Source organism: Megalobrama amblycephala, linkage group LG6 (assembly GCF_018812025.1).
Source record: "Megalobrama amblycephala isolate DHTTF-2021 linkage group LG6, ASM1881202v1, whole genome shotgun sequence".
Taxonomy (NCBI): Eukaryota; Metazoa; Chordata; class Actinopteri; order Cypriniformes; family Xenocyprididae; genus Megalobrama; species Megalobrama amblycephala.
Genome location: NC_063049.1, coordinates 17,624 through 30,980, shown reverse-complemented (window position 1 = coordinate 30,980; position 13,357 = coordinate 17,624). Strand labels below are relative to the sequence as shown.

Below are 13,357 nucleotides of genomic sequence, written 5' to 3'. Positions count from 1 at the left end.
TATAATTTGTACATGGATTTATTATATAATTTATTATATAAAAAGATACTTAATTTCTTTACAATTTATAGGTGTTATTTTAACAGTCAGTTATGTAAGTTTGATGGTTAATAGCTTCTAGCAACATTAAATCCTGGAGAGAAGACCATTCTAGAGAAAAAGCATGTTTGATTTACATATAACAAAGTTTGAGCGCGCACAGCGTCCTAGAAACGGGAAGCCTCGGGTGCCGCTTCACATTGCCACTCACCACATAATCATGAACTCTCACGCGCAAAGATAATAACAACAGAGGCTACGCGCAACACGTGAAATAATCAAACCAATAAGTCTAAAAACAGCTGTTGCATTTTACCGCGCAGCATATGCATTAGTGTAACAAATCAACATAAAAAATAACAAATCGTTCAGAAATCTGGGGGGGCCTGCATGTTAATGAGGGGGCCTACGCCACTGCATTAAGGGTTTCCATTGTTCAACAAACAGACTCAAATTGAGTCTTAAACTACATTATTTTTTCCATCCCATAGATTTCCCTCACTGTCCGTAAGCATTTCTCAAGTGTCGGTGGCACTTTCTGGATCTATTTAATTGTGATGTTCTTCTTTGTGGCAACTAGGAGTATTCGTAGGAGGTACCTTTTCTTCTTGCTTTTTATTAAATCTGGTTTAACTCCCAAAATAGCTATTAAAAGGTCTCTGGGCAAATTAACCTGAAAAATTGTATTAAAGAAACCGAATACATTTGTCCAGTAATGGACTAGAATTGTACAGTCCCAAAAGATGTGTATGCGTGGCTATTTTGTTCTCCACACTCCCTCCAAGAGGCATTGGACTGACTTAAATTAGGCAATGATTTGGGGTGTTCAAAAATAACGACTAATCACCTTCCAATTATATTCTCTCCAGATTCTACTACATGTCATTCTATGTGTTTCTACATGTATTTCAGCCCAATTCTCATCAGATATCACTACCTTAAGATCATTCTCCCATTTTACTTAATATAATGTGTGTTGTCTTTCTTCATATCCTCCAGAGCACTTTATATATGGCTAATTGGATCTTAAGCCTGCTAGCGATTATAATGTGTCTGGTCTGTGGCAATTAAATGTAAAATGCATGGCAATTCAGTGGATTTAGCCTAAGGGCCCTATAATACACCCGGCGCAATGCGACGCAAGGCGCAGCGCAAGTGTGTTTGCTAGTTTGCGTCCGGCGCCGTTCGCGTTTTCCCGTTCAGCGCCACGTCCTTAAATTAGTAAATGCATTTGCGCCAGTTAGTGCGCCCATGGGCGTGCTGGTCTAAAAAAGAGGTGTGTTCAGGCGCATTGCCGGCGCATTGCTATTTTAAGGAGCTGAAAATAGACTGCGCCATAGACCAACTCAAACCTGGTCTAAAGTCTAAAGTCAATGGAGCAATATTTTTTTGTTAGAGCGCGTTGGTAGAAACTGCACCTCTGGGCGCGTCCACAGTGCGTGTTGACTTTGCTTATTACACACAGGGATGCGCATCACACAAACATGCCAAATATTAAAAACAAAAGGATTACAGTGTAAAAGAATATTATTGTGTATGCTACATAAATATAAAAATGTAATGATGAATAGTTATTGCGTGTATTAGAATGAGGCTACCTATTTTCAATTCAGCCTATTACTACTTATAATGATGAACGAAATTGGCTAATTAATTGAACAATCGTGCAAATACACACACATATATATTAACTGACTCATCGCGCGGAGCTATTTGAAAGCCTGAATCCAACGCAGACGACTGAAAGATTGACTGGCCACTTAACAAATTCCGCCATGTAAATAGCAATCCGCCATGGCGCGAGCGCATCTCGCTCTTAAAGGGAATGGGAGATGACACTCTGATTGGTTTATTGAACGTTACGCCCATTACTCATTAAGAGAATAGGGACAACCCATTTCAAAAATGCGCCCCGCCGCACGGACCGTTTTTCCGTCGTTAAAATAGCAAAAGTGGATTTGGACACGCCCTGAGTGCACCTGCGCCGTGCGCTTTACACTTTGCGTTTAGATCGTTAAAATAGGGCCCATAATCTACAATGTAGACAAACTATTTGTGTTGCCATAGCAACTTTTTCCTGTTTCAACTGCATGACATTTTCAACATTTTGTCTATGTATGGGTGATGATGATCTTGTTTGATTTTGAGGACAACAGTTGCTAGTAAAAGTGTCAACCTGGCATTTACGAACATTAGACCTAAAATTATAATATAATATTAATTCAGTTACTCATCAGAATAATCTGTAACACACATTTTAATAGTAGGAAAACTTGCATCTTCATCTACAGTGGGAAATAGGAAATGCATTCCGTCTGACCAGAAGCGGGGCTAAAACGTATACCCTCCAGGGTTAAAAGATGACCAGAAGGGGGCATATCAAAAGCAGAGGCAGGGACAGGGGCATAAACCAGTATCTAACAACCTAGCTATAGGGCCACAATGTATAAACATTTCAAATGCAAGAGCATACAAAGGAAGGAACTCGAACCTGTGGTTATCAGAGAAGGACCTCTAAGAGCTGTCCCACGCAATGCTTGTTTAAACTGCACCACTCCTCGCACCAGGTTCCGCATTTTGGTCCACATGAAGAGTCCACTACGGTTACGGCTTGGCCAAGGACTTTCCAGGACAGCCTGCACAAAACACAGACATTGACAGGTCAGGAGTAACCATGACAAACTGGTAAAAACATGGTAACACACTGACATTTGTAATGATTGTATTGCTTTACTAATGCGATTAATGCATCTTGTAATAAATTTTGAGTTTTGCATGAATATGCCTTCAGGCTCAGAGGCACTAGAGGGCATCACCACAATGAACTCTATAATTTGACCTTCAATTACATGTAAAACAGTCTCTCAAATTATGAGGTTTTTTTTTTTTTTTTGGGGGGGGGGGGGAAAACACTTTTGTTGTGTGAAAAGCTGCAATAATACATTCCACGATAGAAATTTCAAAAACTTTACTACGAGGCAAGATCTTGTTGGTTTCTTACTTGAGGGACTCAAACACAACTATTAAAAAAGGTTCAAACATTCACTGATGCTCCAGAAGAAAACGCGATGCATTACGAACTGGGGGGTGAAAACTTTTGAACAAGATGAAGATGTCCAAATTTGTCTTTTGTTTAAATATATAATTTTTTTAATTGAGTATTGCCCATCGGAAGCTACAGAAGATACTCACGTTTCCCGGAAGACAAATTAAGTAAAATTTATCTTTCATGTTCAAATTCAAAAGTTTTCACCTCCCGGGTCTTAATGCATCATGTTTCCTTCTGGAGCATCAGTGAATGTTTGAACCTCAGTCATCCTCAGTGTGAAAAGATGCATCTCAAAATCACACAGTCACTACTGTAAAGGGTTCAAATATGCAAAAGATGCTGGAAAACTGAAGAATTTGCAGGACCTGAAGGATTTTTCTGAAGAATGCTGGGCAGTTTAACTGTTCAGGACAAACAAGAGACTCATGAACAACCATCACAGGTCATCCAGGTAACCACCCACAGTATTAAGAATCAAGGGTATGTACATTTTTGAATGGGTCATTTTTATAAATTCAGATATTTTTTGACTATATGTAAACATCTTTTATGCAAAATATCTTATTCAGGACAGTGCTAAATAAAAAAATAACACACATTTTGCATGATCCCTCTTATTTTGTTAAAATAATTAACATTTTGCAGATTCTGCAAGGGGTATGTAAACTTTTGAGCACGACTTTTGAGCATGTGCTATGAAACAACAATCAAGTAGTGAAGTTTATTAGTGGAATTTAAACTGAATCCCTTTACTTATATATGTCTACTTTTTTTAATTCTTACAATTTTGCTGAAGCTTTTTAAATTTTCATTTTATATACTTGGGTATGACATATTTTTGCTCAGTATCCATATTATAACTTTCTGACTACTTTTTACAGCTGTGGTCCTATGATATGTAGCTAAAAACCTTTTCATGTCATTGCAGGTCAACCTGCTTAAAGATATGGAGACTGACCCCGACTGGACACCATCAGGGCCACACCAGCATTAAACACACAGGGTGTGTTTCAGTCAGCTCCCTGGTTCAGTAGTTAGGGCACTGATCAGGGTGTCAGCCATTGTAAGGACTGTCTCATTCGCAAATAAAATGATCAGTTCTTCTCTTTATTAATACCAGTAATGACACTGTATAAAGAGGATGTTGTCATGTTGTTGAAAATTGAGTCATCCGTTTCCTAATGTGTAATAAGTCAGTGTCATTAGTGCCTGAACTTGTGTACACAATATACTGATTCAAGAGCTCAGGAGCTGATTGATACGCACACACAGACACTAAGCAAGGAAGTAAGGAAAAACACAATGCAGCCAGCTGAGACTATGCTCCACCAGGCTGGAGAAAGTGATCGGCTTCATATCGAGAAGATGCAGGAGACTGGAGAAGATGGTGATCGGCATGTGCAGAAGTAAACCGACAGCTAGCATGGACTTGATAAATACAGGATGTCTGTTGTTTGTTTTGGAGATGATGACAATGTTAATGTACTGTACGTGTCTGCCAAACCTGGCAACCTTTATGGGCATTATTAAATTTTTGGTGCCTCTGATTCCAGTCGAAAAGAACATTCACAATCAATTTCAAATGCTTGTGTTACCCTTAATGTACTTCAGATTTGATCTGTTTGCACAATAGGTATCTCACCTCCGTGAAGTTGGCACCCCATAAAGCGAAATAATCCCCAAAACTATGTCATTCATTTGTGCTACGTTTGTGCTGATTTGTGCCGCAAAAACGAACGTTTGTGCTGGTTTGGTGTTTGAGATATTAAGCATTATTTTTTTGGTCGTGTGACGTCATTCTCCACCCCATGTCGTTCAAATCGCTTCAAACCGGTGCCATTCGTTTGTGCTCGATTTGTGCTGGTTTGTGCCGTTAAAACAAACACTAACTGTTTTCCTTCCACAGATATAACAAATTTAATTCGGGAGCTGTGACGTCATTCTCCACCCCACTTCCTCTAAATCGCACGAAACTGGTGTCGTTCGTTTGTGCTCGATTTGTGCTGGTTTGTGCCGTTAAAACAAACACTGTAACTGTTTTCCTTCCACATATATAACAAATTTAATTCGGGAGCTGTGACGTCATTCTCCACCCCACTTCCTCTAAATCGCACGAAACTGGTGTCGTTCGTTTGTGCTCGATTTGTGCTGGTTTGTGCCGTTAAAACAAACACTGTAACTGTTTTCCTTCCACAGATATAACAAATTTAATTCGGGAGCTGTGACGTCATTCTCCACCCCACTTCGTCTAAATCGCACGAAATTGGTGTCGTTCGTTTGTGCTGGATTTGTGCTGGTTTGTGCCATTAAAACAAACACTGTAACTGTTTTCCTTCCACAGATATAACAAATTTAATTCGGGAGCTGTGACGTCATTCTCCACCCCACTTCCTCTAAATCGCACGAAACTGGTGTCGTTCGTTTGTGCTCGATTTGTGCTGGTTTGTGCCGTTAAAACAAACACTGTAACTGTTTTCCTTCCACAGATATAACAAATTTAATTCGGGAGCTGTGACGTCATTCTCCACCCCACTTCCTCTAAATCGCACGAAACTGGTGTCGTTCGTTTGTGCTCGATTTGTGCTGGTTTGTGCCGTCAAAACAAACACTGTAACTGTTTTCCTTCCACAGATATAACAAATTTAATTCGGGAGCTGTGACGTCATTCTCCACCCCACTTCGTCTAAATCGCACGAAATTGGTGTCGTTCGTTTGTGCTGGATTTGTGCTGATTTGTGCCGTTAAAACAAACACTGTAACTGTTTTCCTTCCACAGATATAACAAATTTAATTCGGGAGCTGTGACGTCATTCTCCACCCCACTTCCTCTAAATCGCACGAAACTGGTGTCGTTCGTTTGTGCTCGATTTGTGCTGGTTTGTGCCGTTAAAACAAACACTGTAACTGTTTTCCTTCCACAGATATAACAAATTTAATTCGGGAGCTGTGACGTCATTCTCCACCACACTTCCTCTAAATCGCACGAAACTGGTGTCGTTCGTTTGTGCTCGATTTGTGCTGGTTTGTGCCGTTAAAACAAACACTGTAACTGTTTTCCTTCCACAGATATAACAAATTTAATTCGGGAGCTGTGACGTCATTCTCCACCCCACTTCCTCTAAATCGCACGAAACTGGCGTCGTTCGTTTGTGCTCGATTTGTGCTGGTTTGTGCCGTTAAAACAAACACTGTATCTAAGACCTCTTCTTAAATATAATGAAAAAATGTTTTATGAACAGTGTAACTCACCCCCATGCCATCCAAATTGCTCCAACCCGGTATTGTTCGTTTGTGCTCGATTTGTGCCGGTTTGTGCCGTTAAAAGAATCCCTAAATGATGACTTTTTGACTTTAAAAAAAATAAAAAAAATAAAAACCAAATAATTTCCACCCCATGTCTTCTTAAATCGTTACAAAATGGTGCTGTTCGTTTGTGCTCAGTTTGTGCCGTTAAAAAAAGCAACAATGACAGGCTAATCTTAAATATAAAGTAGGCCTAACGAAAAATGTTTTTACATTCAGTTTGCTTAAAACCGGTGCCCCCCACATGCTCCAAATTCGCTCAAAATCGTTTGTGCCGGTAAAAAGTTTCGTTTGTGCTGCTTTGGTTTTTAAAATATATATATAAAGTATATATATATAGGCTATAGGTCATTTTCAAGTCACCCAGCCCCCCCACATGCTCCAAATTTGTCCAAAATAGTCTCATTTGTTTGTGCTGGTTTGTGTCGGCGAAATTTTCGTTTGTGCTGCTTCGGTTTTTAAAATGTAAGACATTAAATTATAGGCATGAACTCACTAGCCTGAATGAAGAATCAGAAAAGCTTAATAGCCTAAATAACCTACTTTAAGTCTTCAAGTAAAAGGTTAAATAAATGTTTACTTTTAGCCTGCTAACTTTACACTTGTAAAATATTTAGCCAAAAACGAAAAAAGATTGAATAAAAAACATCGGACTCTTTTCTCTCATAATATGTAAAAACAAACATACAAACAAACAAAAACAAGTATAACAGTTTCATATTTCAAAAAAATACGGAATCATCATAGAAAATAGCCTCCCGGTACACAAATCATCATACACAAATCACAAATCGTAATTTTATTCATGGGTATGTGATTATTCTTTAATAGCCTATTTGTTTCGCATGAGTGGCCCTGAAACGCCGTTCAACTCAGCATGTCTTGCATGTCCCATCACGCAGTTCATCTGGTGTAGGCTATTGCTCTGCATATTAGTTACAATTTTTCTATTTGGTTGTTTCATATATTTCTTGCCACTGTAGCTGTCTCATGCAGAGCACAACAACACACTTCTCTTGTCCACGGAGGCGCCGGCGCGATCCCTTCCATTGTTTTGTGATATTTTGGGTTTTTCCAATGAAACAATAAATTATGCTATTATTTATAAAAAATAAAAATAAAAAAATCTTCTTGTAATAGTGAGTGAAACATGTTGTATCATGGAGGTTTTTCTTAGGCCTTTTAATAATAAAATAAATACAAATAAATAAAAATTTCCTCAATGTTGTTTTAGACAAAGCCAAAATGAGTATTTTAGGGGCCGTCCACACATTCGAAACAAATTTTAAAGCATAAACTAATTTAAGTTTTTCCCTTAAACCAAAAATACAAAAAAACTCAACTAATTTTTCAGTTTCTTAATAAAACAAGTTATTTGTCTTTGTTTTTGTTTTTTTCAAGTAAAATAATTAAAAAATAATGTCTTTACACACAAACACACACACACAGAGCCGGATTAACGCAAAGGCAAACTAGGCACGTGCCTAGGGCCCGATTGGCGGGATGGGGCCCAGACAGAGGGGAAAAAAAAAATAAAAATAAAAATAATAATAATAATAAAAAAATAATAAAAAAAAATAAAATGTACAAATGTCCTATCTACAATTTATTTCAATATTTATTAATTAACTAAAAATAGTGACGATGTTTATCTTAACCATAGTCAGAGTGGGTCCGATGGACTCGCCAAAACGAACACATCCTGTGGGTGTTGCGAAGCAAAATGCTAAATAAAGCTTGCCATAAAAAGCCTGCAAAAGTAATGATTATGAAAGTGACAAAAACAGCAAGGAGACATTTTAATTGTTTATTAATAAACTAATGTTTTCTGAATCAGTGTCGGCTGCGAAGATGAAGTTGACATTACTGACTCTCATCATCTCCGTGGACGCGCTTAGAGAGAGAATGCACATTTCATTCGGATGATCATCAGAGAGCCTATTTCTTTTCGTTTTGAATTATTTCGTTTAAAAGTAGACATTTCAAGCTTTCTATATATTTCTCATGTCTGTGAGGCAAGCAGCCGCTGAGTTTCGGTTAATTTATAAGACGCGCCAGTTCACGCGCCAGTGATCGCGCCGGCACCTCCATGTCATTATTATATTGCCTGCTATATTTGCTTCTTATTTATTAAATCAAGATTGATTGATTAAAATTAAGATACAATTTTTACAAAACGAAATTCACTTTAAAGAAAGGCTTTCTACAAAACAAAACTTAATGAAGTGTTTAAAATCATGTCTGACCCATTCCATGTGTCCCGATATATTGCGCATGATGCATCTTACTCATGCTGTTCACTTTTCATAATCAAATAGATTCAATTTAAAAATAACATTATAATAGGCCTATTTAAACATAAATATTAAACTAAATACGTATTTAATGGCTACCAACACGTATACAGTACAGAGAAATTGCATGTCCATTTCATTTATTTAACATATTCAATATTGGGGGCATTTTTTTAAAAGTAAAAAACAATAGTTACTTTCCCTGGTAATCAGTTCCTTTTATAATAATGTAACTCGGTTATTAACTCATTTACTATTTGTGAGAAGTAACTAATAACTATAACTAATTACTTTTTTAATAACGTGCACTGCATGACTCACAGAAAAGAAAAGACAGAAATGCGCAGCAATATCAAGTTCCCTTTCACTCTTGAACAAACAATAACACACAGAATTATGCCTGTTTTGTCAAGTATCCTCATTAGAGTAGTCTTAAAAGAGTTAAATAACGTCTTAAATGAACTTAAAGAGTTGTGAGAAAATGAGACGCGCGTCACATCAGCGGGAGCTCTTAAAGTGACAGCAGCCTAATAAACCAGTTACTGTGATGTCTGTCATTAATGTTCATCAAAGAACAAAGCCAACAGAGACAATTGCTTTAATAAGGCTTATGTTTAATTTAGAATTTATGCAGTGAAGACTGCATAAAGTGTTTGATAAATTTATTCAATTACTATATATTTCCTACCTGTCTAAAAGGTAGGAAATATATGGATACATTTATTTGGGCCAGGCCACAGATACATTTTTTTTTTAAGCTGTTGCTTTAAGTTGTTTCTACATTAATTTGGAGAGTAACGGTAAAATTATTACAATATTAAAGAGGGGAGAAGAGTCAGGGGCCTCCAACATAAATTATGCCTAGGGCCTCCAAATGTCTAGAACCGGCCCTGCACACACACACACACACACACACACACACACACACACACACACACACAATATTTTAGCATTGCAAACTTGATTTGCAGCCTGAATATTATCGAAATAACAGTCAATCTAAACATCTAAACATCAAGTAGTCTAATCTAAACACCTTGGCCTAATTAACTGGTTCCAGTCAAGAAGGGAAAAACAAGGACTCAAAATCAACCTATATGAATTAATTTATAAACAACACTAATTTTATCCGTTAACTTGTTCTATTTAATGTAACAATTGCAATTCACTTTGTACAGTGTATTTGTTTTTTGTTTTTTTCTTAATTATTATTGTTTTATTTAAAGAAAATAGCCTTCGCCTATAGGCTACTTTACATTGATTAAAGTCTGTGTTTGTTTGAAAGGTAAATTGCAGTTAGATGATGAAATAATCTGAGCATAAGCAGTTCCACAAGATTCCACTGGGCCTGTTAGTTGCAGCGTTTTATCTTTGGCACTATCTTTCGCGTGTTATACACGCGTTCCTGTGAGTTTCTTGATTGCACAATAATTAATAAAAGAATACACTTCTCTGAAGTGTCAAACAAATTTTAAATTAACCTGTAAATTACCCTGCACACATGATTTTTTTAGTCTCAGAGCATACATCTTTTCCGTATGCAGACCTTCCTATGCATTGTTTAACGTTTTTGAAGGGCGCAGAAACACGTTAAACATGTATTTGAAAATTTACCATGCAATTGTATAGTATTTTATTATTATTATTTATTCAAATATCTGTCCCGGTGCTATAGCACAGCATAGAACACGCCTGGTTCCAGAAGTAGGCAGGTAACATGTAGGCCTAAGTGGTTGTGACAATATCTGGCACAAATTTAGTCCATTTAAGAAGGGGTCTTAGTATTATTTAATGGCACAAACAGGGACAAACGAACTGCACCATTTTGGAACGATTTAAGATGACGGGGAGGAGATTTTTTTTTATTTATTATCATTAATATTATCATTATTATTATCATTATTATTGTTGTTATTTTAAGTTATTCTTTTAACGGCAGAAACCTGCACAAATAGAGCAAAAATGAATATGCCAGTTTTGAAGCGATTTAAATTACATGGGGTGGAGATTGGGTTTTTCATTATTTTTTTTTTATTTTTTTTTTAAAAAGGTAATCAATTACAGGGATTCTTTTAATGGCACAAACCGGCACAAATCGAGCACAAACGAACAATACCGGGTTGGAGCAATATGGCATGGAGAGTTACATAACATAAAACATTTTTTCGTTAGGCTATATTTAAGAAGAGGTCTTAGATACAGTGTTTGTTTTAACGGCACAAACCAGCACAAATCGAGCACAAACGAACGACGCCAGTTTCGTGCGATTTAGAGGAAGTGGGGTGGAGAATGACGTCACAGGTCCCGAATTATATTTGTTATATCTGTGGAAAGAAAACAATTACAGTGCTTGTTTTAACGGCACAAACCAGCACAAATCGAGCACAAACGAACGACACCAGTTTCGTGTGATTTAGAGGAAGTGGGGTGGAGAATGACGTCACAGCTCCCGAATTAAATTTGTTATATCTGTGGAAGGAAAACAGTTACAGTGTTTGTTTTAACGGCACAAACCAGCACAAATCGAGCACAAACGAACGACACCAGTTTCGTGCGATTTAGAGGAAGTGGGGTGGAGAATGACGTCACAGCTCCCGAATTAAATTTGTTATATCTGTGGAAGGAAAACAGTTACAGTGTTTGTTTTAACGGCACAAACCAGCACAAATCGAGCACAAACGAACGACACCAGTTTCGTGCGATTTAGACGAAGTGGGGTGGAGAATGACATCACAGCTCCCGAATTAAATTTGTTATATCTGTGGAAGGAAAACAGTTACAGTGTTTGTTTTAACGGCACAAACCAGCACAAATCGAGCACAAACGAATGGCACCGGTTTGAAGCGATTTGAACGACATGGGGTGGAGAATGACGTCACACGACCAAAAAAATAATGCTTAATATCTCAAACACCAAACCAGCACAAACGTTCGTTTTTGAGGCACAAATCAGCACAAACGTAGCACAAACGAATGACATAGTTTTGGGGATTATTTCGCTTTATGGGGTGCCAACTTCACGGAGGTACCTATCTCTCATGTTTCCCCAAAGACAGTATACATTAACTGAAAGTATGTCATTTCTATATGCAAAACTGAATCTTTCAACTGCACAGGTAGACAGAGCTGATTCGCACAGAATTATGTCTCCTTTGTTTGAACGCAGAGTAGCAATGTTTACTGACTATTTTGAGATTTTCACAGAGAAACCATCCAATCTGAAAGTGCATGCTTGAATCTTTTGTAGAACTTTAGTGTAGAAATGTGCTGATGTATTTCACCTATAATACTATATAATTTAATTTAAGCAACTATGTTTACTTCCACTGTGCCCATCTACATTTTGTGCTGATGCTTTATCCATCCTTGCATGAACTATAAAGAATGTACAATTACATTTTTCAATATGTCGTGTCCTTTATTGTATTCATGAAATCAACACTTCAACAGCCAAATGAAGCATGCAAACCAAATGTTGTACACACAGGGTAAATGATTTGTAGTTTTTTTTTTTTTTTAACAAATTTACAGGTATATGCACTAATATACATGAGCCGTAAACCAGATATTTAACTTTACACATGAATGAGAATGGATGCAGCAATGTGTGGTCGGCACTCCAAGTTATTGCGGGATGGTCTGGTTGTATGGACAAATGGTCTGAATCGAATTGATAATAGTTTTTCCAAATAAAGACTCCAGGAATATTTGTTAAATTGATCTCGGTATGGTATTGTCTCAAGTTTTCTTTTTCTACAGTTTAATGATTTCTAATCAATTTCTAACTTTTTATAATCCCTTCTCTGAACAGAACCCACGTGTCTGACAAAGACCAATACAACCCAGTGACATGTGACACTTGTCGTGAAATCACCACCAGGTGGCGCAAAGGGATGGTTTGCAACATTGCATTAGGCTGCTGTGACATTTGTACTTTTACATGAAGATAAAATAATGAAATAAATTCCTGGTAACAATAACTTCTACAACAACAACAACAATAATAATAATAATAACAACAATAATAATATGACATTTAATCTCAGCTCATTTTTATCACATAAGTGCTTATGGTTCCAGCTATTAGATTACTGTTACATTGAAATATTACAGTGACCACAGACTAAACGCTTGAAACTACATTTAATAATTCACTGATGTATTTCAACAGGTCAGGCATGCACAACACAGATGTATTTCAACAGGTCAGGCAAGCACAACACAGAGCACTGCGCAATAACATGCAGAAAAACAAAGTGTCCATGAATTAAGAAATTGTTGATCACTTTTTATTAAACCATTTCTTTGTAAATGAATTAAGAATTTGTTGATCACTTTTTATTCAGTAGTTCAGTAGTCTAAATGAATTGAAATTGAAAAATAATTGAATTGAAAAAGAAACTGCTCATCACTTTTTATTAAAATGTTTAATTGTAGCCTACTACTTAAAATGTGAGAACATAGTAGGCTATTAATTCGTTCTTATGATTTGAAAAATGAAGAAATTAATAAATAGTCTAAAATGTAGTCACAATTTAACTACAGTGGAATTAAAATGCAGGGATGAAACATCCCAATAAAACGTCCCCATGTTTCAACTAAAGCGAATGTCAGCACGGGGCTCCGTAAATTGGCCTAAACATTTTCAACATGGACCTACATAACGTCCTGG

General features: G+C 36.9%; 1 protein-coding gene across 2 annotated transcripts in view; it reads right to left on the bottom strand.

Annotated features, from left to right (window-relative positions):
• Nucleotides 1-13,357, bottom strand: part of dennd4c (DENN/MADD domain containing 4C) — a 43,257-nt gene that overhangs the window by 17,912 nt on the left and 11,988 nt on the right. For both annotated transcript variants that reach the window (XM_048192429.1, XM_048192428.1), the window contains exon 4: nucleotides 2,531-2,675. In XM_048192429.1, coding sequence (XP_048048386.1) covers nucleotides 2,531-2,675 — 145 coding nt within the window. The remainder of the gene's footprint in view (nucleotides 1-2,530; nucleotides 2,676-13,357) is intronic.